The following is a 27,423-nucleotide window of genomic DNA, read 5'->3' as shown; positions in this document are numbered from 1 at the left end:
TGCAAACTGTTACTGAACAAAGTAACATGTGTTTAAACATAATGTATGGTGTTGCAGAAACACGATTATATGAAGGTCAACTCAGAAAACAATAATCTTTAAAAATATATAGAAGGGAATCTAATTTATATACTTTTAAACTTATTACAGTAATTCATATACACATTTTTAATATTAATAAAATCCTTTTAAATCATCTAAACATAAAGATGCACGCTTACTCCCAAATAAGATTAACCACAATTAATAATATTGTTTTAATATTCCAAAAAGGATGAAAAATGTCGAAACAATGGTTCTTATGACGGATACCAAGCTTAATTAGAAAGAAATGAGCATACTACACGTACGGTATTTCTACCTTATACGACTATAGTAGACCACAGTATATCTTAGCATTCACCAATCATTTTTTTGGCGCTTTCTGCTATTAAATAAACGGTTACAACCTAGCTTGTTAATCAGTTATTAATATTTTTCATAAATGCATAATTTAGTAATTAGTTAAAGGTTGATCACTCAAAATTTATGTTTTTATACATTGATTTTGAATAAGAGTATCACTTTAATACACCTGTAGAAATCCTCGACTGTACAAAGTATATCATTGTAACTAAGGTGAAGGTAGATACTGCTGAAATGCTGATGTCCCACCTCTTCCCGAACTTGGCAGCGGAAATTTTTCCTGTCCTTAACGTAACAAGCACATTAAAACAAAAGAAGTGAAAAATACATAGATATTAACTGAGCAATTTGTTCATGACATTATTAAAAAGTAATGTGTGCATTTCCATTGATAAAGTTAGCACTGGCATTTTTGTGCATAACACTGTTTCAGTCTTTGACATAATAGTTTTGCGCAACTTGCCCAGTTTCTTTCAAAATTTAATTTCCCGAACTTATTGTTACTTGCCATGATGAAATTCGGGGAAAAAATCTTTTGCTTCATGCCTCAAGCGTGCCAGCTTGTGCACGTCACTGATATTATTGGGTTATTTTTCAATTCATTTTTAAAGAATTGGTTCCTTTATCAAATGCAGTTTTTTTATTGTACCACCAATTCATACAGGAGTCACGGTCTAATGAACCTTTGTACTCAAAAACTTTCTCTTTTTTTCAGTAAATATAATTGACGGAATCAGAATCAGAGCTGATAGAGATATTCAGGAATATTCAGTGCCGTCGAATCATGGAGTCTGTTGACATGGAGTCATCAGCCACCAGAACACCTTCCAGTCTATCTTAAAATAAACAAAATAAAGCACGCGGAGTATTTCAAAAAGCTAGATGCGATCCCGAAAATACATGTCTATTTGTACTAAAGTTGGCAGAATTCGAAAAGGAGCGCGTCTCAAAAGTTTTAATGCGTCACGGTTGATCAAATAATTATAAATTTAAAGGGACTCTGTCACAGATTGGCACCAAAAGAAGTTTTTTTCTGTAACGAATCTCAGGACAATTATCTAATAGAATGTGTTACGCTTTGATATCATAATTGTAAAATAAGTACCGAAATGTAACAAAAAAATGTGTCGGAGACCGGGTTCGAACCAGTGTCTCCGAAATTGAAGTCCAGCGTCTTACTCACTGAGCTACAGAGGCTTATACTAATCGGGTGACATAACTAAGCTATACAGCTACCTCGGTAATATCACGTGATAACACCGACTAGCCAATCACGCATAAGGAATGAATTCTACCTGGTAGACATACCCAGTAATCTTTTTTAATGGAAAAATACGAAATAACTGCTAAACTTAAATAAATTGTAAACTATGTGGTACTTCAGTTAGTAAGTTTCAATGCATTGTACAGCTCGATGCCAAGTTTACATGTACATGTCAGTTTTCGACAATTTTCTTTTTTCCCCGCTATTTTATCATACGTGAGACAGCCCCTTTAAGATTATCGGCAATTCGAAACGTTATGAAAAGAACAAGCAGAGCGCGTTGAAATAAAGCTCCACAATCAACAAACTAAATTTCTGTCCAAATTCCATTGTTTTTTGTTTGTGTTTTAAAAAGAAAGAAGAATGAATGTGCCAGGCGCAAAGCTGCCTATACGTACGCGAGTTCGCGGCTGAATCCACATGATTCTGACAAAAATAATTATTCAGCCAAAGTAAGAGTATTCGTACTTGAAGTCCTACCTTGCTGTTACAGACATATGGTCATTGCCATTGAACATGTTATTATACAAGTCAATGGCAAAAAGGACCGAAAATCAGACTTCTGTAAGACAATCTGAGTGTTATTAACATAGTTGCTATTTTATACAAACAAACACTGCCGAGCAAAGGGTTTATTTGTTGATTTATTATCCTATAACTGTCCATTTTCCATGACTAAATGAAGCTCCCCAGAATGCACCATTGTTTTTAGAAATTTCAGCGGTGAGTAGGAGGGGCATGCCCCCAGACCACCATAGCACAATAATAAGTTCACACATGAATAGAGGGCTAGCTACGCCACTAATTACAATTGAGCAAACCTCTCAGTAAGTGCAATTAACAAAATGCAACGCGTACTTTTGTGGATATTGGTACGGAAAGAAACGGTCTTTTACAATAAATATGTCACACCTGAATGACTAACTTAGGTAAGTGACCAATCACAGAGCCGGTTTGTGCGACAGTTCTGTTCCGGTGGCCTGTTTTATGGAAATGAATATTATAAGACATTTTGTATTGTGTGTGAGCGATTTATAATCGAGTGATTAATATACGCAAGGAAGGTAAGTCAAATACCCGTTTTATTATGACTAAGTGTTCGTTTTTATATTGACATTGACTGCATAGACTGCATAGTGGTAATCACAGAAGGCTTCAGCGTCATTTGGAAATACAAAACTTTCAGGTGAGAAATAAAAACAGGTGGTCGCTGACGCTTGTCTACGACTAATTCAACAATTTTAAGCTTTTTTCATAACATCATGTCAATGACATACCATAACTTGAGAAGGGCTGTCTTGTTAGTAACACTAATTAAGGCAAGGAAATGTGTTTGACCAACATAATTCCTAAAATGTCTTGTTGTGGATAGAAAACGATGTTCGGATGTGGGTTTTTTTCGGACATAATCGGATCTGTATTGAGTCGCGTCGCTGTTGCTTTCATGGTATTTGTGTTATGATGTTAACATTAAAAAGTCAATTATTAACTTTGCATTTGTGTTGAGAAGATCAACGCTCTTCAATCAGTTCAGAATATTTTTTGATACTTTATTGACAAATAATGCCAAAAAAATAAAAACTTGTCTTTGTATGAAATTATACATAAACTCCAAAAACTGCATGACCTTCACCATTGCCTCTATATTTGGAAATTGCAGGCCTGCCATTCTTGGTTACACCTTATTGATATTCTGCTAGTACTTGATTTTAAAGACATCTTAGTTTTAAACTTATTTAATTTCACAACGATTGTGAAACAAGCTATTGCATCTTATATTAATCACTGTCGTTGGCACCATGTTGCACGAGAGTGTGGTCTTGTGTTGAGGGGGAAACTGGAAAACCCGTAGAAAAAAATCCACTTGTCCGACTTGGTGACCACCATCCAAAATCACATGCACCCAGGCCGGGAATTCAACCCAGGTCGCCTTGGTGAGAAGCGAGTGCGCTATCCACTGCGCTAACTGATAACCTTCTGCTTGTTTTTTTACTAAGTCTTGGTTAGGCTCTAAAAGGTTTTGTTTATCTCGCCAAAAAAAACGACAACAAAAATCAGTGAAAAAAGGCATCCAAATCCATTTTTCATTTTTGGTACCCATTTTATATTTTTAAATAGAAACTGATGCGTCACAGATGTTAGAATAGTGATCATAATAGCACATACACAACGATAAAAGTCAAACTGGTCTTGCATTTCCGTAACAATCATCTACATTTATTTGATGTTCCTCGACTGCTTTTGCAAAGAATATCAATTGAACTGCTCTCATTTGCAGAATTATCCAAATATTTTTGTCAACATTTTACAACAAATTGTAAGTTGGTGAAAACTATCAACAATGCCTTGAAACTTGAACAGTTGATCAATGAAGTTACTAGCTGCAGGACTGGTAAACAGCAAAAAACAAATTGAGATTGCAGTGGCTATCAGAAGTATATTCAAAGGGTTTCAAATTGGTTGAAGTGGCTTTTAAAGCCTATTTTACTGTGACAAAGTATTCCATGATGTTGATGCAACATTCATGGAACATTATTTTCCATATTTTTTGGTCAGAAATGTGAGCAAAGTCTCTAATTCATCTTTCCTCTGATTCTTGTATTTGCTGATATGTTTTTTGGATTATACAAGCTGCCCTAGCATAAAATATCCAAGAGGTTTTGTTTTTGAAATTGTTTACCTGCAGCCCCTGGGCCCTAGCCAACTATTTGAAGTGGAAAACACACTGATTGAAATGAAATAAAATATTAGCAATGAAAAGATAGGCAGATGCTAGTGCCCTCCCGTTATGATGTTTGTCTGCAAACAGAAAGGCAGAAGCTAGTCAGTGCCGCAGGGTTCCCCCTGGGTTCTAAAAAGTTGTCGCCACTTTTTCGCGGGGGGTAAAGGGGGCCGCAAAAGGCCCCCTTACGGGTCCAGTGCAGCGCCCTTATGGGGGTTCAGAGGGGGGCGAAGCCTCCTGAAGCTCATGGGGTTTAAGCATTTTAAGAGCCTTAAATTTCATTTAATTAGCACATTGTCGTGCTAACCATTATAAAATACTGCTGTACATAAAGCATGAGATTTTAGCAAATTGTTATTTTATTGACAAAATATATGGACCTGTTAAGAGGTTTCAGGGTTCTGAAAAGTTGACGCCACTTTACTGTCCGGGCTTTAGGGTCAAGGGCAGGGCGCTTGTGGGGGTAAAGAGGGGGCAAAGTCCCCCTGAAGCTCAATAGGTCTAAGCATTTGGACATCCTAAGATTGCATTTAAACATTTATTATATGAACATTTATTCAGCACATTGGCATGCAATAACAATGATTTTATTGTATAAGAAGCATATGTAATTTGCATGGTGTAAACAGTGTTGACATTTTTAAAAAAGACTGTGTTCATAACAAACTGTATTATTGGCTGTGTTTACTATATACTATATTGTTTTTAGTTGTTGTTTTTTTTTCACAGTTGAGAGTTGTGGCATTTCAGGATACACAAAAATGTCTTAATAACAAAAGTTTTTCTGAAAGCCCATTTTCACATGGCTGTTGCAGCCTGCTGCCCTGTTAAACAATAAATATTAAAGACACAGTAAACCAGTAAAAGTGTGCCTGATTTGGAACCCTAAATCTAAATGAAACACACTTACACAGCGCTCTTCCAACTGATCTAACAGGGCAGCTGTTTCTATTTATCCACATCACCAAAGGGATACTAGGCCCTCGTTTACCAACTTCTTCCTTCATTTGGATCTGGATAGTCTTTAGTGAAAATAATGATGAACGGATACCAGGCCCTCGTTTACCAACTTCTTCCTTCATTTGCAGGGCTTTTTCTATAGTACCCACGGGTCCGACTATCGGACCCATTCCCAAAGCAAAATATAAGATATTGGGAAAATTCTTTTTACCTGTACTGGTTCATTTTCAACATCCTTATAAATTATGTGATGTGAATTTTTTTTGGTAATTGAACTCAGAAATCATTGATTTTCATCACATTCAGAGATATGAAATATTATCTGTCATGATTTATTGCAACAGATATTTACACCCCAAGGATTGATATTTTTGGGGTCTTTTAAAGGGAAAATAAACTAATATTAAATCATTTCCTAATTCGCAGGAGACTAGACAGCTTTTTCTTTTCACTGTAAAATTTCCCAATTTCCGCATTTTCACGACGCAAAATTTCCCAAAATGTCTAGGGTCTTTTTCCCAAAATGGGCAGAAAAAGCCCTGATTTGGATCTGGATTATATAAGTCTTTAGTGAAAATAATGATGAACATGTTCCATAACTCTTTCCTGAATTATGATGCAGGTGTTATTGATCTTGACTTTAATTGTATAGCTGTGTCATCATATATCTTGTATGTATAGTACCCTGTGTAACCTTTGGGCTATTTATTTAATTTTGATTGATGGGTTCGATATTTATTTTATTCATATATGGAGGAAAAAAACCTATAACAAACAAAAGATTATTTTAGAGACATTATAAAGAGAATAAATCACAAATACAAAATACATATTAAAATAAACAATTACGAACGACATGCAAAATAGAAATTAAGACAAATGAGAAGATAAAGAAGCTTACCAGGACAGCTATGATGTTTGTATAATAAAGTCAAATGTAGTTTTGAGTCTAGAATTACAATCTTTCTCTAACGAGAAGCAAATGAGGAATGACATAAAGAAAAAAGGAAAGGGACAAAGGATTTAATAAATTGTGCATAGACCGTGAATATAACAATTATGTTAGTAAAAAGTGTCCACTGCCATGACAGGATAAAAAGTATTCACACTCGAGCTAATCATACATAACGGAACATACACGCCTGAGAAACACTCGCACTACCTATAATTTAACACCTGGTTACACCTGTAAGCTTAAAAAACATTAACTACATTCTATTAATTTAAAGAATGTACTGAATCGAATTAATCTTTGAACTTAATTGAACTTACAAATGTTGTTTTTCCTTGCATGATCTGTTGACATCTCAACACTTTTTTTTTTAAAATGTGCATACATGTATATGAAAACTACTCGAAATTTTATACATGTCGGACTTTCTATAGAGGATGTAAATTCAAAATTTCAAATGTATATATTTATAATACAGAACAATTTTTATGCTTTTATTAAAATTAAATGTAACAACATTAATTTGTAGCCAAAAAATACAATTGACAATCTGTGTGAAGATTTTACAGTGATAGTGACATGAAAGTGTTATTTCAAAAATATACAGCTGAAGAGGATATTCCATTCTTCTAATTTTGTCAAAAAAAATTGTGAAGTCAACGAAACAGCTGTATAGTATCATTGTTTGGTCGAGGGTATTTGCTGTTATAAAGTACTGTAGGGTGAGGTTTCAATAAATTGTAGACTGTATATTACCATGTTACTTTAGACAGAAATGAAAATGCCCGGACCCATATAAATATGATTTTATGAATCCATTGAATCATTTCGCAGCTTGTATTGATCTGAACATGAAAGGCTGAGGAATGTCACTGATGACTTAAATGTAAGCCACTCACTGACTCTTCAATGATATGTTTTAAGGTGGTGATTTTGTCTTTTAAAACAGCGCCATAGGTGAAGCTAGTGGCCACATATAAGGCTTGAATGCCCATCTCATATTCATTCAGTTCTCTAAGCTGGGTATGCCACATTCAAAGACTGATCAATAATTGCAAATATTGGGACAGGTAGGTATTGAATTCTGGGCAGCAGTTCATGCTGTCCCTATTTTTAGCAATTAATGATTGATCCTCTGTCCATGACTCACATGCATTAGTGTAGATATATTTGCTACTGTATTTGTGTGACAAATGTTCTAATTACTACAGCCTTAAAGGAATGTAAGAAGGATTTATCAAATGAGCTGTATAACATATGTGCATATTGGATAAGAACAAAAGGAAAAGGAAGAACTGGCATATAACACATGGTCAGTCAATGTACAGGTATTGAATAGGATTTCTCACTTCAGAATTCAAGCTCTTGGACATGTATTTTAAAAATAGTTTACTTAATTTCAACTTACTAACTGCTTGGCTTGCCATGATTATGTCACTCAAATAGATAAATATCAAGTTGTCAGTTTGAAGTTTTAAAATGAATAGTATTGTTAAACAGAGTCATAAACCAATGATTAATGCATGTGCTACTATTTGTCATTATTTATTCTTTGGAATAGGATTGGTCACGAAATAGTTTTGCTGTAATATAAAAAATAATCAGTGTCCACTTTTGGCAGAGAATTGCCAAGCCAATTTCGCTGATAAATATTGATAAAAGTGTTCTTTTGTAATTCATATGCAAGACCAGTCTTGATTTATTAATGGATTTCATCTGAATTTACAATTCCAATATTGGTAATTATAGGAGTGTTTACTTTCTCAATGGAGCGGTACTTGGAGATGAAATGGTTAAAATAAATATGTTAAGCCATTATTGGCAATTTCCCACAAAATCTTTATTATGATTGTGCTAGCCTTCCAGATCAATAAAATTGATTTTAAGTGTATTAGTAGAAAGACTGTTTACAAAATTTCAAAATCAATATCTTTTTGGTATATTTTTGCTTCTAGTGACAAAAAGTCCTTGTATATATGTTCACTGGTAGTTTAACATCTTTATTAAATTAAAGAATACATGAATATTTAGAATTAAATTTGATAAAATTATGCACAAAAAATTCCATTACTCATGAATGTTCTTTTCATGAAATAACTTACCACACAAGAAATGTATGCTTTCATGCATATTAAATATCTTTCAATATTATGTTTCAACTTGAATATTTTGGGATTAACCTGTAGGGTATTTTAGGCTTAATTTGGTGAGATTTAGTGAGATTTTCTTTAATTACAAAATATTTACATGAATATCAATGTCTGTCTTAAGTCCAAGAAGAATGTAATTATTGATTAATCTCAAAGGGATTACTTATTGTTGTCATTTTGTGGATTTTGCAAGTCAGGACACTTATCCAGGAAGTTTGTAAATTTGTTGTTCACACTGATCTGATAGTATATAAAATATGTGCAGTGTAGTAGTAGTTACAATTTTGGATTCAGTCAGATAATAAAAAACACATTTGGGGTTTTGTAAGTAATTTGATTATTCTTTACCATAAGCATTTACCATAGCTATTAAGTTAAAAGATGAAATATTTCATGGTTTTACTAAATTGATAACTGTTTATGTGTACATGCTTATTGTATTGATAATATAGTTAGATCAGAGAAATTGACACTGAAGCAGTTGTAAAATACATCATTTCTGTAAATGTGCCGATTGTTCAGAACTTTGTTAACGTTTACAACATGATAAACAACATTGTTGTTAACTTTCAAATTGTTACTGCTCAGGGGATAGTCACCTGTGATCTGCAATGTTCCTAACAATATTTGGATGACTGTAGGGTGTCTCTGTTGAAGTTGTTGGTTTTTTTAAATGTATTAACGCAGCATTAAAGATTTCACATTTAAATGTTAACTACAATGTCGTTTATCATGTTGATAACTTTTACAAAGTATCGAACAATGGGCCCAATGTTTACTAGGGAGTGCGACATATAGTCAAATTGAACATAATTCAATACTAAGACTTGTTGTAAAATTTCTTAGGCTTTTCACTGCTTCCCTTGTGTCTAGCTGTGCAATAGATATTTTGTCAGCGAAATTAGGTGTAAGATGATAGTTTAGCATGCAACAACCTAGAAGTATAACAATGTCTTTAGTCAAATCATGTGGATGATGGCAGTCCTTTATTGCTGAGCATGAATTTTTAATGAGCTTCTCTAGTGAGTTTCACAATTTTAAGGTCTGTAGTAATATTGAATTCATTGATCATTTAATGGGTTTATTGGCGTTTTCAAATCTGATTTGTTTTTCGTAAAATATGATCCAGGTTTTCAAATTTTAAGATACGGCTAACATGTTTGAAATGCTGTTTCTTACACTTTGTAAGTCAAAGGACTTGAGAGACCTAACATCACCCAAAGCATTTAGAAATGAAGGAAGGTGGCTTAATTAGCAGCATGATATATATAAAAATTATTAAAAAAATAAACAGGTTTTGGGAGAAAATAATGTGATACTGTTTATATTGTCTTCTTTTTGATACTGAACACACATTTAAATATACAAATGTTCTGTATCAATATTCATGGTTTAGCCAATGTATATTACCAGAATGGAAAAATCAACTAGTTTATGTAATATATAGACAATTGAATGATTTTACAGGTGTATGTAAAATGATTATAAATGCATCTATTTGTTTTAAAATGAATTTGAGATGACAGAGTAGCTGTTTCTCTGTATAATTTAACTGTATTTGTCTACCATAATGGGTCTGTTGAGGCAAATACATGTACCTTATTGACATTACTTGCCACTGCAAAGATGGTGTTGTTTTAGTTAGTGTTTGTAGCAGGCATAACAAATTACAGATTTTCCTGCACTCAGTATCACTCACTGTTTATCTCTCCTTTAACACAGAGGCTGGAAGGTATTGGCAATCAAAAGGCTAGAGACAGAAGCAAGAGTAAGACAGCTTGTAGTGCTCCACCCTCCATTTCATTGGAACAAATCACATGGCTAGAGCCTGAATAAAAATAAAAGACACAGTGCCCTCCGGTCTCACAGGAACATTTCAACCTCAACGTCAAGTCACCTTCAGGGAACAAAGTTGCCAAATTTGGATATACATAAGTTACGAAATATATAGAGGAGATATTGAAATAATCAGAAGAGTTACCACCAGGCATTATAATGCAGTTGTAGAGGCTGATTCTGATCTTTCACATTGGAGTTTGAAATAGCCTCACACAGACTGTTCAGGTTGGTGGTGTTTTTACCATTGAAACTTTGTACTTATTTGTAGTTAATTTTTAAGCTTTTTTTCAATCGTTGATCATATGTTGACAGTGGTAATATTATTGTTAAAACACATTTATTTATTTTTAAAAATCATTAAACTTGCTAAGGATTCAAAGGAATTTCTGATCTTACGATATATAGTGGTGAACACGTTGATAAGATGACCCATATATATTGATGTAGTCTATTTTGTTATTGACATGTAATATGTGTTTACTATTATAATTATGTTTTGTAGACAATGGGCCTATACAGCCTGCTGGATGAGCAAACATGGTCGTACATCGTGTTCTTCCTGGGCGTGATAGCGCTCGTCCTCTATGCCATGTCCACTTTCTTCATCATTGTGTCACAGATAGGCGGGTATGTTAAGAGTTTATACCTATCAAAATTGAATCTGTTCCCTTGGTCTCCAGAAGCCAGAAGGGGTTTTCATTTTGAGAGTCCAAATGAGGATTTTTGAATTAAGCTCTGTAATTTAGTGCCAGAAAAAACACAGCTTATGATAGTCCAGATTCAATGTTATAATAAGCCTGAAGCAATGGAAAGTTTCATTTCTGAGTGTAAAAAGATAACAACATGAATTATACACCCAATATTCAAGAAATTGCGTTTTAAGGTTTTCAAATAAATATATTATTATTATCTATGAAAAAAAACAGGCATTGTGTTGGTCCTGTTTGTTTTCATTCCCTTAAATTTGTTTCACTCAAGACATGAACTATTCTAACTGGCTTTGATATTTCTCTGATCTGACATTGTTCACAAAACTTCCCGAAACAAGATACATATAGGGAAAACTGCACAATGGCAGCTCATGTTAATTATTACATGCCTTAAAAAGTAAGTGCATTCTTTTCAAAGGCAACTTCATAAATGTTAATTATTCATGAATGATATTTACTGAGGCTATTGGTTGGCCTGGGTTATTTAGATTTTAAGAGTTTTAATTTGAAATGCAACCTATATTTTCTTGAACTAAACAACTGATAAAATCTTAATGACTGTACATGTAAAATGATATTTGTATTACTTTTACAAACACAGTTCACCTGTGACTGAAGATGAAACAATACATTTTACTCCATGATCCTATGTTCATCTTTGTTGTTTAACTTTGCATGTAACTCGATAACAGAGGAATTTAAAAGTTTACCTAGATGTGAATGTCAATCTTAAAATACATTAGTCTCCTATTCCCCAAATGACCATGCTGATTAATGTTGTTTTATATTTCACTTGTAACTGGATGGTTTGTGGGTTTCAGGAGATTTATCCTCTTCAAGAAGGAAGACACAGCCCTGATCTCAGACAATGTTCCCGGCGTGTCCATCATCAAGCCCCTGATGGGAATTGATCCCTTGTTGGAAATCAACCTCGAAAGCCACTTTAGCATTTCATATCCAAAGGTTTGTTTTTGTGTGTGAACATTTCTTTGTGTGTGAACATTTCATAATGTACTCTGACCTATAAGGATGGTCTGTTCATGTTGCATGTATATAAATGGTGTGCTTCATAGGGAAGTGTAAAGATCTTCAAGGTGTTTTCTTGTAAATATTGCATTACCTCATTCATCAACTTATGACACATAAACATGTTAGGAACTAAGCATAATTTCCTTGTTTTGCTACTTTGAATGATTTGTGGTAAAAAAGCTCTTGTTATTTATATATAGGATGCAGAAAAATCGAACAAATTCAATTAAAATCTAGTGTCAATTGGAACTTGATAATCAAATTGAAGTTACTAAACATCTTTTTTAAGATGCTGTCAAGGCAGTTTTTTGTTATTAAACATTGATAGCTATATAATAAAGACTAAATTGAAACCAATTTTAACCCTGACCAAATTTGAACGTAGAATTATAACCCCCACATATTCCTTAATAAGTTCATGTCCACTATGTTTTCCAGTTTGAGCTGCTGTGTTGTGTGCAGGATGACCACGATCCCGCCATCAATCTTGTATATAAACTCAAGGAAAAGTACCCCAAGGTTGACTGCTCACTCTTTATAGGTGAGTACAGGGTTGAGTATAGATCTCTAATCACAACAACATTAATATGTCTAACGCAATGAATTATATTAAGTTGTACCATGATGGAGAGTGTTTTATTTGTTTTCGTCTATACATTAAGTCCAACCAAGTATGTGTGGGCATTACCAAGCAATAAGTAGCATAATAGGTAGGGTAATAAAGATATTTCCCTTAAAGCTGCACTCTCACAGATTTACCGTTTTGATAACTTTTTTATTTTTTGTCCTAGAATGAGCAATTTTTTGCGTAAATATCTGCAAACCAGTGATATAAGAGTGCTGTCAAAAATTCAGATCGCAGATTTTCATATAGAAGTTCAAAAATTGATGTTTTATGCATTTTTCTTAAACTGTAGTAACAGTTTAAGCCATAAAACATTAATTTTCGCACGGAAATATGAAAATCTGCGATTTGATCTTTTGTCAGCAATCTTTTATTGTTGGTTTGCAGATATTTACGCAAAAAATTGCTCATTCCAAGACAAAAAATAAAAAAGTTGTAAAAACGGTAAATCTGTGAGAGTGCAGCTTTAAACACACACTAGTTGTTGAATGTTGTCCTTTACATCAAGGCTCCAAGCAGTCACTCTATCCACAACCCTCCTGATCAAAATTATACGCCAACTGCTACATATTTGTGAATAATTATAATAACTCAAGAAAAATGTAGTCTTTATCTATAAATGACTACATTAAATTGATATAATATCATATTCATTTATAAAACAGATAAAATGCAGTGTATTCAAGTTGTATTAGATTGGTTTTAGTAGACTGTCAGCATTGCATAATTAAATCTTCTTTGATGTTGTTGTATGTTAAGCAATAACGTAAACTGCATGACCAAAATTGTGTGTGTATGTACAGGTGGAAAGGACGGCATCATCAACCCCATGGTGCACAACATGGCCCCCGCCTACGACCATGCCAAGTATGAGTATGTCTGGATCAGCACAAGTAGGATTAAAGGTACAAACATAAAAAAATAGCTGCTACAAAATTGAGCAATGTCATACTCTGAAAATGTTCAAGGGGGTGTTTTTTGGTGAATGTTTCATTTTTGCAAGAAAATCAGTAATCTTTTCCTCAAGTGTACACGTCTTCAAAGTTGTTACTAAAAATTGAGGCAAGTTGTTGACAAAGTTATATGATCTCCCCACAGGGAGTACGGATATCATGATGGACATGGCATGTAAGCTGCAGAAACCAAATGTGGCCCTCTGTCACCAGATGCCCTTTACCACTGACCAGAAGGGCTTCGCTCAGACGCTAGAGAAGGTATGTGCACTTAAGTTAATAAAAACATGTATTAAGTTTGCTCCTGCAGGTTTGGCACTGTCCCAGAAGTTACTTGAACATGTAGATAGAGATAAAGTTACTGTAAAAAAGGTGCTTGAAAGAAGGTCAGCACCTGAAGGATAATGGTGCATGATGTCGGCACCTGAAGGATAAAGGTGCATGATGTCGGCACCTGAAGGATAATGGTGCATGATGTCGGCACCTGAAGGATAATGGTGCATGATGTCGGCACCTGAAGGATAATGGTGCATGATGTCGGCACCTGAAGGATAGAGGTGCATGATGTCGGCACCTGAAGGATAGAGGTGCATGATGTCGGCACCTTGAGAATAAAGGTGCATTTTGTTATGTAACTGAAAGGTTTAGTCATCTCTGTTGAAAAAAGTTTTCATTATGATGGGCGTGAATGTTTTACGGTTACAGGGAAATGCATCTCTGCAATTTTCATTTAAGACTAGATCACCTTTTTTGATATTTGAACTATCTAACTCTGAACTGGAATTAAGCAAGCATGCCGAGATATCTACTCAGATACTCAGTTTGAACAAAATAAGACAAATATCAACCCAGAAATCTTAATTTGTAGATGAATATCTGCAGAAGTCTTCTGTTACATCTCTAGAAATGCTTTGTCTGCTTTGAAAGGATGGAGAGTATGAGAGATGAAACATGTTTATATTATTGAAAGCTTTCTTATCTCAGGGAAAAACAAATTCTGTAATAGTTTTACTTTGACAGTAAATTGGATTTGATAAAATAAGGAAACAAGTCTCATATTGATAGGGTTACCATAGCAACAGTTTCACCTAAACATTTTCTTGCAATTTAAAATCACTGATGATTTATTTCACTACTGATAAAGTTTTATTAATTCAATTTTTATCTCCAGTGCTTTTAATGAATAAAGCCTGGTTATAGCTGCACTGCAACAGATATACCATTTTTACAACTTTTTTGTCTTGGAAAGAGCAAATTTTTGCATAAATATCTGCAAACCAATGATATAAGCTTGCTGACAAAAACCAGATTGTAGATTTCATATTTCTGTTACAAAAAAATAATGTTTTATGGCTTAAACCGTTACTAACAGTTTAAGAAAAATGCATAAAACATCAGGTTTTTAACTTATAAAAATCTGTGATCTACGGTCAGCAGTTTTATATAACTTGTTTCCATGGATTTTCGCAAAAATTTGCTTGTTCCAAGAAAAAAATAAAGAAGTTGTCGAAACGTTCAATCTGTGAGAGTGCAGCTTTAAGAGTGGTGTGTAGGAGTGATTCTCAGCTGATTCGTTATCATTCTCATATATGCATTACCCATGCAGGTAAATTCACCTAAATGTGCTTTCAAAATATATCCTAATGACTTGTGTATACATCATCATTATCAATCCACTGTCAAATTGCATCAATATATCAAATAAAAACGGAGGCCAGGTTTATTTTAATTGGCTCAAATTTGGTGTCAGCTTAAGTGTGTCAATGAAACCATCACTTTTATACCTTTATTATAAGTAACAAATAACGGACATCACTTAATCGACGTTTACAGAGACCTTTGTAAACTTTTATTTTTAAGTCATATAAACCTGTATATAGAAAGTTGCCTACAAATTATGCCATGACAGCACTTACGTTAAAGTTATCAAATGTTATCACTATAATGATATAAAAGAATGGATATTTCATTGTTTCATTTTATGATAAACTTCATTATTTTTTGTTAATTACATTAAGTCACTTGAAGGAAAAGACCCCTTGGTTAAGGTTTTGTGTGCAAGCACACATAGGTTAATATCTCAGCAACTACTTGAGGTATTGCATTGAGACTTGATACAATGGTACTCAACCATCCAACCTACTCAATTAACCAAGTTAGATAACTCTAGTTTGCATTTAATGCAAATAATAGGCCTTTGTTATTTGACTTAGAAATTCTGGTAAGGTTTTGCGTGCAAGCACACATAGGTTAATATCTCAGCAACTGCTTGAAGTATTGCATTGAGACTTGATACAATGGTACTCAACCATCCAACCTACTTAATTTACCAAGTTAGATAACTCTTGTTTGCATTTAATGCAAATAATAGGCCTTTATTATTTGACTTAGAAATTCTGGTTAAGGTTTTGTGTGCAAGCACACATAGGTTAATATCTCAGCAACTACTGGATAATTGCCTTGATACTTTATAAAATGGTACTCAACCATCCAATCTACTTAAATAACCAAGTAAGATAACTCTAGTTTGCATTTAATGCAAATAATAGGCCTTTTGTATTTGACTTAGAAATTCTGGTTAAGGTTTTGTGTGCAAGCACACATAGGTTAATATCTCAGCAACTACTGGATGAATTGCTTTGAGACTTTATAAAATGGTACTCAACCATCCAATCTACTTAAATAACCATGTAAGATAATTCTAGTTTGCATTAAATTCAAATAATGGCCCCTTTTTATTCAACATATAAATTCTGGTTAAGGTTTTGCATGTAACCACTTTTAAGTCAATGCTTCAGCAAATACATCATGTATTGCATTGAAACTTCACACACAGGCTCCCAACCATTTAACCTTCTTATTTAATAAAGTAAGATAACTCTATCTTTCATATTATACAATTTTTGCCCCTTTATTATGGGACTTAGAAATTCTGGTTAAGGTCTTGAATGTTAGCACACATAGGATAATATCTAAGCAACTGCTTGATGTATTGCATTGAGACTTTATACAATGGTATTCAACCACCCAACCTAATTGAATAATCTAGATAACTGTGTTTTGCAAATAATGGCCCTTTATTATTGCACTTGAAAATTCTGGTTAAAATTTTGCATGTAACCACATTTATGTTAATACCTCTACACATCATGTATTGCATTGAAATCTAATCTAACAGTGATCCATGCATGTTTCGCCAAAACTTTTCAATCCTTACACTGAAAAGCGGCGGAATAGTCGAGCGCGCTGTCTCTGTGACAGCTCTTGTTATTTTAGATATCACTCCTAAATTATTGTCAGCCCAAACTTTCAAACCATTATTTAGATTGCACATGACAATCTGGTTACCGAAAAAGCCCTGGTTCTGTTCTGTAAACTCCCCCAAAGGCAGGGGTCAACTGAGGGTTTTCCTGATGTACAGTGTACAAATTGCTGCAGGTTGTTCACCGGGAGTCTTATCGTGTGCATAATACTTTTAGTTGTTTTGTTTATGAAAATTCTTTTGTCATTTTCATTTCACAGCCTGTTTTAATGCCATTTCTGTCCAGCAATTAAAGTATATGCATCTGTATACACACTTAATATGTATGTTAAACATCGACAATGAATTTGCACTAGCCTGAGGGTAGAAACCTGGTGAAACTGTTTTCAGGCTAGCAGAACATGTATCAATATTCCTCTGAAACATATAGTGTCAGGCTTGTATTTTTTTCTGGTAATTTACGTAAGAATATATGAAATCAGGCCAATGCATTAAATCTGATTTTTTTACACTGTCTAAAGTATTATGATAAAAATAAAACTTTACTCATACGAAACATTATCTTCAACAGACGTATTTTGGTGGAGCGTTTGCCCGCTACTACCTTGCGTTCAATATCCTGGGCCTCTGTTGCTGTACGGGAATGTCGTACATGTTCAAGAAATCAGCCCTTGATGAGCTGCACGGTCTTAACTGGTTCGGCAAATATCTGGCAGAGGACTTCTACCTGACACACGCTTTACATGAGAAGTAAGTGGCCTTGAATCCTTTGTGTGTAAATGTCTCGTGCAATATATCAATTCATTTCAACAGTTTGGAATTTTTAAACTAATAAGGTCCATAGATATCTTACTGAATGTAAAACTGCTTATCCAATCATTAAACAAATTGTCAACTTAATATACTTGTACAATGAATAACTTAAGGCTAAGGAATCATTCAGTGTCATGTGATTTATAATAGTTCAAGCCTTTTGCTCTTATCAAATGGTAGTCTACTACACTAAATTTCTCTATCTGTCCACTCACAGGGGTCACAGACTGGTGATGTCCTCTTATCCGGCTCAACAAAACCTCGCCCAGTCAGCAGTAGTTGGTTATAAGAACCGCATGGTCAGGTATGTACTCTTGATCAAGCGGTGGGGTGGATGATACATTTATCACCCATGAATTTAATTCTTTGTAATAACCTGGTATTTAAAACTCAGAAAATTTATAAATCAACTGTACTGTAGTAAGTGCATTTTCCAAGAAAAATCCTGTTTATATGATTTTGGTGGTTTCCCCTCAAAACCGTAAGTTCAAGGTTGCTGTTACTAGAAATAGAAAAATCAAGGTTAATGCTAATAGTTATAGACAAAAAAGGTTAACTATATGAGTTAAAAATAACATGTAGTTATATGAAACTTAGTATATAGGAGGCACTTGTGAAACATGGTTACATACCCTGGGATTGGATTATGGTCAATTGACAGATAATTGGAAAACAGTTTTGGCTCAACAACTTTTGTTACGAATGATGCAACGTGATTTAACTTATAAGGGCTTGGAACAAGGTGTAGATCACTGTTTTTATTGAGATATTAAAAACTTTTAATGTGCTGATTGAAAAACATAGTTTTGTGGCATTGTGTCATTTTTAGCATTCCTTGTTTGCCCATAAGGTTTGCCTACACAGGCATAATAGTGACAAAAAATACCAATATTGAATATGAATTCCATTTTTTGTTGATGAATGTTTATATTGTAAAATACTATCAAGTTTAGAAATTTTTTATACTTTAATGTCTAGTACAAATGCTTTAATCATATGTGATGTGACAATGTTTATATATTATGCATTTAAAGAAAGAAACTATTTTATGGAAGTTTAAGTTTGATATCATTACATGTCATTGTCACTTTCTATCACGTTTGTATCATTTATGTATGCTCTTGTGTTTGTGTACGGGTCAGAGGCCTTTCGTACAATAAACTTTTGAAACATAATATCCATAACTAACATAATAATAAAGGTAACCACAGGAGGATTTCCCTCCACCAAGCAATATAAGTTGAAATATGATGTTCTACCTTTAGGTGGTTGCGACTACGGTTGAACATGATGCCTCTGGTGAGTGGCTTCCTGGAGCCCATGACGGAGTGTATCCCCCTGGGCTTGTATGCAGCCTGGGCATTCTACCACTTCCTTGGCATCAACCCATACATCTTCTTCGCTGTCCATTTCTGCCTCTGGCTAATATCTGATCACTTGCTTCTCAGATTGATACAGGTAAAATCAAAGGTATTTATTTTTTAGTAAACAAAATTTTATTTTGTCACAAGTGTAATCATACATATTGTATATTTTCTTTATTATTATTATTATTTATTTTCTATATGCTTTAATTCCTTTCAATATACAGTTATGTTCATATTTCTTTTAAGAAGTAATATCATGTGATATTTTGAAAGTGATTCATAGTTGCAATTGTTTGATCTTTTAATTATAAATGTTTGATGTACGATCATAAAGAAGGCTTTAATTTTAATGTTTCATTTCCTTTTAGAACAACATTCAAATTGAACAAAGAAAGAGTTAATATTTTCATTTTTCAGAAAGACTTTAAAGTTTCATTCTCTGTAAATGATTTATTCTCGGTGTGATTTATTGAAAATGTTTAAATGCATTTTTGTTATACTAATTGATGTTTCAGAATTAAGAGTTCATTTCAAGTACATATTATATGCCCATATGTACAAGCAGTAAAATATATTATAGTGATATTTCATAGTCAATGCTCATCCACATATTAAGTTATTTAAGTACAAATTTCAACCGTCTTAAGTTAATAATAAAACGATACAAAACAGCTAGATGATTTTCAAGCCAATTCTCTCCCCTGATGTGCTGCTACTGCATAAAACACAGAGGTTTTAGCAGATGCAAATATAATGTGAATTTGAAGTGCATGTGGCAACATGAAATAACTCTGACAGTATTGAAGTGGTTTGTTTTTATCGTTGGTGCACAGTGAACATGGAATACCTTACTAGTTTCATATTTCCAGAAAATGTAATTATTATAGGTTTATGGCTGAAACGCTGTGTTTTGTGTATTTCAGCATGGCCCATTACCTTTCTCCAAGCTGCAGTATACCATAGTATGGATCCTGCGTGAGGTCCTAGCTGTCTGGGTTTTCTTTGTGGCTCTCATCTCACCGCGCCGCATCAAATGGGGAAAACACACTTATAAACTTTCCCTCGGGGGACATACAGAACTGTTAAACACACATGATAAGGGCAAAGTCAAGTTGTAGCATAATCATCAGACATATCAGTTTTACCAATTAAGGCCAAGGTCACCCATTTTATCCATCAATCAGTTATACATGTATACTTAACCATAGTTTAAAAGACATATTTTCATTGCTTCATTGCTGTGTTGTAAATAGGTGCAGAATTTGATCTTTTAGTTGTATTTTCTATGGTCAACTGCTAACATAATGTTTGTTATTTAACATATGTTGTATGTTTTGATATATATGGACTAAATATGAAAGATGTTCTGTCCTGTCATTAATGCTTTGTTCGCTTTTAATTACATTATGCAATTTGAATGACTCAAAACCAGATCTTGACCAACCAGTTTTTCATGTATATTAAGCATAATGGAAGTTTTGCTTTATCACTCTTTTTACCATATTAATTAAGGGGCTCTTTGTTTTACTTACATTTGTATACACATATATATATATATATATATATTTATCAACATCAAAACTGTAGTATATTTTGTAAATGCTTTATATACCTGTTGGATAATATGATTTTACAATATTTATACTTTGTGGGGCCAAATGCATGACTTTGTGTGTCAGAATATTTTTTTTATATAATATAATGCAGTACAAACTGTAACTCAGTGTTTGATTATTTGAAAGGTTGTTGGTATTTATACAAGAGGAAATATTTGTATATCCACCTTGAACTTTAACCATGCTTGTAAGGAGGATGTTAGAATCGTGTCAGTTGCATAATTTGATCTTTTTGTCTGAAAGGGGCATTCTTTATTGCCTTGACTGAATTTGGCATGGCTATAACTATATCTTACAGCAATGTTAATTGTATTTTATAATACTTAAACATTCTATTGGAGCATAATCCATTTTTTTTAGAATTTCAAAATATATTTTCTTGAATTTTAAACATACTAGGGCATAAGCTTTCCCTATAGGGCTCACTTTAAATCATCATGAAGAAATAAGATTTCACCATTCCTCAATGTTAAAACTTTAATAGCCACTTTGTTCAGTGAACAGTCAAACCAAAGCATAGCCAAATATAATTCAGGTGTTTTTAACAGCTTCTGAAGCATCTAGTAATATACTAACATACCATTTTCATTGGCAATGGTAGCATCTTTGACCTACTTGTGTAACTCTGTAAATATTAACATATTTCATATGTCATTACATGCCTGTTTATTAAGCGAGTGCTTCCTTGACTTAAAGGGAATGCAGTACATATAAAAAATAATTATATTTTTAATCATGTTATACAGATATTAAATACCGGGTATGTGATGGAATTTCATACGTGGGACTTTACTCATAAAGCATAGCAGTGAATTGAGGTTCAACTTGGTGAACATTTCGTAACTTTTGAAAATGATTATTTTAATACCCTCTACTTCTCATCAAATTTATTCATATGCATATATTCTTTAGAACATTTTTGCAGTATTTTCATATCGTTGGTGTAGAAACATTGTTAGTTTTCTTTAAATTCAACTTAGAAAAAGGCAAATTTTCACTATGTTGAAAATAGTCACTAAGATGCATTATGAATCAGCCCCTGGAGAATGAATCCCCCTAAATTAGATTTTTTTACATGCATGAATGGATAATGAACATCTAGAATACTGTTTGAATACTTAGGTTATTGAACGGTTCTTTTAGGTAGTGTTGGAAGTGGTAGTATGACAAAATATGTAGACTTGGGTATCATTAACTTGTCTGTTATGTATGGAGAACAAGAAATTGTAAAAATGCATTGGTCATGTGAGACAAAGTTGACTGGTTTTTTTTTGCAATTATAACTTTCAATTGGATTTTTGACACAAAGAATTATTATAATTTGTCTGTTGCTTTTTTGTTGTTGTACGCACACAGGTTAGGGGCTCCATAGTTATTTATAAAGCAATATACCAAATGTGCTTATACTAAACACAGAGCTGATAATTTATTAAAATGACATAGCTTTCCCAGTTATTTATAGATGATTGATATTGACTTTACCTGCACATGATAGTTCTTCCACAATATAGGATGATATAGCCTTTACCCACAAAATATAGGGTGATATTGTCTTCACTCACACATGATAGGGTGATATTGTCTTCACCCACACATGATAGCGTAATATTGTCTTTACCCACACATGATAGCGTAATATTTTCTTTACCCACACACGATTGCGTAATATCGCATTTACCCTCTCATGATAGGATGATATCGCCTTGAACCCACATGATAGGGTGATATTCCCCTTACCCATACAATATAGAGTGATATCGCCTTTACCCACACATGATAGGATGATATCGCCATTATCCCACATGATAAGGTGATATTGTTTTAACTCCAACATGATAGGGTGATATTCCCTTTAGCCACACAATACAGGGTGATATTCCCTTTACCCACACATTATAGGATGATATTGCCTTTACCCTAACATGATAGGATGATATCGCCTTTAACCACATGATAAGGTGGTATCACCTTTACCCACATGATAAGGTGATATTGCCTTTACCCACACATTATAGGATGATATCCCCTTTACCCACACATGATAGGATGATATCACCTTAACCCAGATAATAAGGTGGTATTGCCTTGATCCACATGACAAGGTGAGATTGTCATAACCCACATGATAAGGCTATATTGTCATTACCCACACATGATAGAATAGTATCGCCTTAACCCACACATGATACGGTGATATCGTTGTGACCCACTTTACCTGCACTTGATTGTTATCTGTGTGCAGGGCAGGGATGTAATGTATATTATGTGCAATATGTTGCTTGCTGTACTTGTTACAAGATGCCATCTGTTACCATGGCATCAAGCCTGTCTGTTCATTTTGGAATCTCTAGTTTGAAGATGTAAAAGTCCATTTAAGACACAACCATACATGAAGGTTGTGTTATGTACCCAGGAAATAGAAGTTGGTTGAAATCACTTCATTAATACTAGTGGTGACGGAAGATATAATTATAATTATTATTAGACCGGAGAATCACCCATCATACCTGTTATAAAAAATGTTCTAAAACTGTGACTCTATTTTGTTCTAAAACATGAGTATTTTTTTGTATATGAAGTTGCATTTTTAGTACAAAATGAATTTTGAAAAAAGATTTCAAAAGAATTATTCATGTTATTTAAAAAAATAATCTGTTACAATGAAATTGAATGGCTTCTTTAAAACTGTTCATTATTGTGTTACCATGTATAATAATGCCATGAAGTGAGATATTGTTCATATCTCCGTATAGTTATTGGCCCTGTCAGTTGTAGTACTTAATACACATATATGTCTTAACATGTTAATATTTCCTTAGTTAATTTTAGCCATTTAGTATGTAATGGAAAAATGAACATTTAAAAATCACCACACAGATTCATCCTCTGGCAATATATGCCATCTTTATACTCTTAATTGATAGAATAACAAATCTAGACAACATTCATATAAAACGTTTAAATGTCTTCAAGCATTCAAGTTTGTTGACACGGTAGGATTATTACATTTATTTAGTTATACTACTGTTGAATAATGAGAGCTTTATAGAATAAAAGTTATTTTTAACATGCTCAGGAAGATGAAAAGGACCATTATATCTGTAACATTCCATTTTACTTTACTGCTAATGTGATGTTGTTGTGTCTTGATGGTTGTGATTGAAATTTCATATATATTGATATTGTTTTAAAATTGGTCGGAGGTATTTATTATATATGTATGTATTTATTACGTAATGTTTAAAAATTATATGTATATGTTTAAATGAAACAATATCTAACAAGTTATATGCTGAGTTATATGATTTCACAACATTTTAAATGATTGAGATTCCACAGTCATTTCTGGGACTTCCTGATCTATTATTTAAGCTTGTATTGTCAATTCTCAAGTAGCTGAATCTGTATGGTAATTTAAAACTAATCTGAGTCCTTGTCTGAAAGCTTATAGTAACACAAAAGCTGGTAAATGCAGTTTTAATAATTTACCAACATTTAACCATGTGTCTTCATTTGTTATCACATAATAGTCATGTTCCTGTTTTGTCTTTCTATGTTACAATGTAGCTGTTAAGTACCTGTGGTTTTAAGAGACAATTTTATATCTTGGAGAAGCAGGATAATGTCATGGAAACTATTACATGTGAAAATTAAGTGTCTTACTCGTCTTGTTGCACTCAGCATGTCAAATATTGAAAGCAGCCACTCAATTACGTTATGGTTGTAATCAATTTTGACCAATGGGATGACATTCATACTGATAGATCTATGTTTCATTGGCTGTACTTAAAGTTCGATTCGTGAACATTGAAAGTGAAACCTTATACATGTAGCTTGTCAAATTATCTACTGTGAGTAATGAATATCATTCAACCAGGTGATTAAAAAGGAATTTTGCACTGGAAATATAACAGTTCTGTAGGAAGGACAAAGGTACTTTTTGTGAGAGGATGAATAATCATGTAAAATACCATGGATGATGGTAACTAACTGGGGCTTTGTCAGTAACACAATAATTTCAGCCAATTGAAGGTCTATTTAAAAATGAATCATTTGTCTGGCTGCACTAATGACTTGATTTTTTTTTTCATAGAGACTTCCAATAAACAATAGCCTATACACAAAAAAACTAATGTATATTTATTGTATTATAACTTTATGTCCATATATTGAGACTTCACATATTAGATAATGAAGATATACTACTGAGCAACCCGACATGTTATTTACATTTATATTTTTATTTCTCAATAGCGGCCTATTGTTGGTGGTGACTGTAGAATAAACATAAATGTTTTCCCCTTTCTCTATTTTCTATTAGCTGTGTTTTAGGTAGTTATGAGACCTTTGGTGGTTAAGCACTGTTATTTGATTTTTTTTTTTTTTAGTAAAATGTGTTCAAATACAGTTTATTTCTTGATATTTTATTTATAATGTTTAGCATTAGAATCATGAACACCTGGCAATAACTTTAATTTCAAATGTCAGAACAAATATTCATACATCTGCATAACTTAAATTTTATTATTATTACTATCACTTACTAAGATTTCCTATTTAAATAGTTCCTGACTTCCTTTTCATTCACATACAATTTGCATCATAGAACTTCACAAAATGAATACTTTTATTCGCAGGGTATGAACTGTAAACTTAATATTTAAGGTATTTTGTTGAATTAGTTGTCAGTATTCCAAATGTGGAACATGTTGACTATTGAGCTGTATTTACTTTGTTTTTATATTTTTCAGACAGCCATAATTTTCAAACTTAAATTGTTGCCAGGCAATGATGCTGTGGATTAGGGAATGAATGAATATTGAGAAATGCTTGAAAAGAAACTAATCTAAATAAATATCATACCAATATTGTTACAACATTTGCAAGAAAAACTAAAGGCCACACCAAAATGATGTTTGTTTTACAAATTTATGCACCTTTTTCAAAAAATACAAAAACCTATTTTAATTCTTTTTTATAGCAAGTTTGCCTATTTTTTCCTGCATCAATTGAAAGATGCCAAACAGTGCTTTCTTGTGAACATATTTAGTGTAAAGCAACCCCTAAAACATGTATAAAATCACTATATTTAGTGGGTATTGCCTTTAACTTTTTCTTCGAAGGTTGAATGATGTTGTAATTGTTCATGATTTTCAAATATTGATGAAATTTGATTCTGCTGGCTTGCTCCAATTTTTCTCTGCAACATTCAATAGTCTTGGAACAAATCATTAAATAGGTGTGGCTATATGTGTTATTTGCTCTGCACATGCATACTATTTTAAATAGGTATTTATATAAATAAATCATATTATATTTGTATTAAAAACCACTGTAATCTTTTGTTAAGATATGTACCATACACGTAAAAGTGGCCTATTTTGGTTAACAGCCAAAGAACCAAATCCATCCAAGCTATATGAAAGTACTTTCGTAATAAAAGTAAAACAACTGGATTTGTTTTTTGAACATTCCTGGTAAAGATGGCAATAGCAAGATATATTTTGTCAAGTATTATTCCTATCTAAGATGGCCATACCGTCCACTGTTACTGGTGTATGTGTGTTTCTGGCATGGAAGTAACACCCATCCAAGTTTGCTTATACATGCAAAACAGAAACCAGGTAAGGACATGACATTTGTGCTGGTAGTATGCATTCTGGTAATAACTGATTAGTGGAGTAGGTGATGTCCCTATGCCCACAATATAGCCAATGTGTGGTGGAAACCCATCTCATTGCTCCCCCAAGGAGGTTGGGGGGGGGGTGTAACTTACATCGATAAACGAACTTCACATATACTAGTAACTCGATACAGAAATAACCACCCAAAAAGGAAACCAAGCTCGTTTTATAATCTTCGTCTGGTGACCCAAAACCCTAAACGTCTATTTAACAAGAGTTGTCACAGCTACGTGACAAATGTCCGTGAACAAATACCTCGTTAGATAGCCATTAGTATTTGGGCCTATATTGACAGATAGTCTTGGTTGTATAACATATCTTCATGATGACCAACCCTAACTTCCCTTGAAGTTGGGGAATATTATCTGTAATAGAGGATAAGCTGCGAATTGACCTTGCTCACCCCGGGCAATTTTGAAAACGTCACAAAATGAGATCTGTTTATACTGTGAGGGAGGGAGTGTGAGTGAGTAACAGACGTTTAAACAACGTTACCGTATGTAAATTTTGGTTTTCTTGCTTCTATTTATTCGATGTATAATGAACGTGTATAGAGTAAAAAAAGCGGTAAATCATCGTTCTCTATATTCAAACCGCACAGATTGGTGTATATTACAGAACTTATAAAATGTAGCATAAAATCGCTGTTTTTTACCAAATAATGTGTAACACAGAGTGCTTAATCAAATAGTCATTAATATTATTTAATGCTTTCTGGTGGTTTATAGAGATTTATCAGTGAAATAAATTTGATATTTCACTGTTTTGAACCAGATAAATGTTTTGAAACAGTGAAGTAACATTTTAAAGGTTCAATGTTAAACGCAACCTCGTCATAACCACGATTCATTCATTTCATTTGAATGCAAAAGTAGGTCTACGCGAGCATTCTTGATATCTGGTCCAAAAGCAAGAACTCCGACGGACTCGAAGGCTTTTATGGGCAACATAGGCAAAACCCAACTGCTACGTCTTCTTTCCTAACAGTGGAAAACTGACAACTATGCAGAAAGGCTTTGAAATCGTGGTTTCCACTGTGTTCGAAGAGAAATGTGTTACAGTTTTACAAGTC

General features: G+C 33.4%; 1 protein-coding gene across 7 annotated transcripts; it reads left to right on the top strand.

The window, feature by feature from the left end:
- Positions 1-2,604: 2,604 nt before the first annotated feature.
- On the top strand, positions 2,605-26,119 carry LOC128227940 (ceramide glucosyltransferase-like). 7 transcript variants are annotated; one of them, XM_052938902.1, is made up of 11 exons: positions 2,605-2,733; positions 10,176-10,517; positions 10,795-10,919; positions 11,824-11,965; positions 12,470-12,572; positions 13,460-13,561; positions 13,755-13,870; positions 17,443-17,621; positions 17,902-17,988; positions 18,950-19,154; positions 19,975-26,119. In XM_052938902.1, exons 3-11 carry the CDS (start codon positions 10,798-10,800, stop codon positions 20,167-20,169), a joined length of 1,251 nt encoding a protein of 416 aa, XP_052794862.1. In that variant the 5' UTR covers positions 2,605-2,733; positions 10,176-10,517; positions 10,795-10,797; the 3' UTR covers positions 20,170-26,119. The 7 variants fall into 7 exon arrangements, with proteins under 7 accessions (XP_052794862.1, XP_052794867.1, XP_052794861.1 ...); XM_052938907.1 differs by lacking the exon at positions 2,605-2,733 and adding an exon at positions 7,475-7,631 and having other exon boundaries at positions 18,950-19,142; XM_052938901.1 differs by lacking the exon at positions 2,605-2,733 and adding an exon at positions 7,475-7,631.
- The last annotated feature ends 1,304 nt before the right edge of the window (positions 26,120-27,423 follow it).

This window comes from Mya arenaria, chromosome 3, assembly GCF_026914265.1.
Source record: "Mya arenaria isolate MELC-2E11 chromosome 3, ASM2691426v1".
NCBI lineage: Eukaryota > Metazoa > Mollusca > Bivalvia > Myida > Myidae > Mya > Mya arenaria.
Note: the sequence above shows the minus strand (reverse complement) of the source record. Positions and strands in the feature narration are given on the sequence as shown.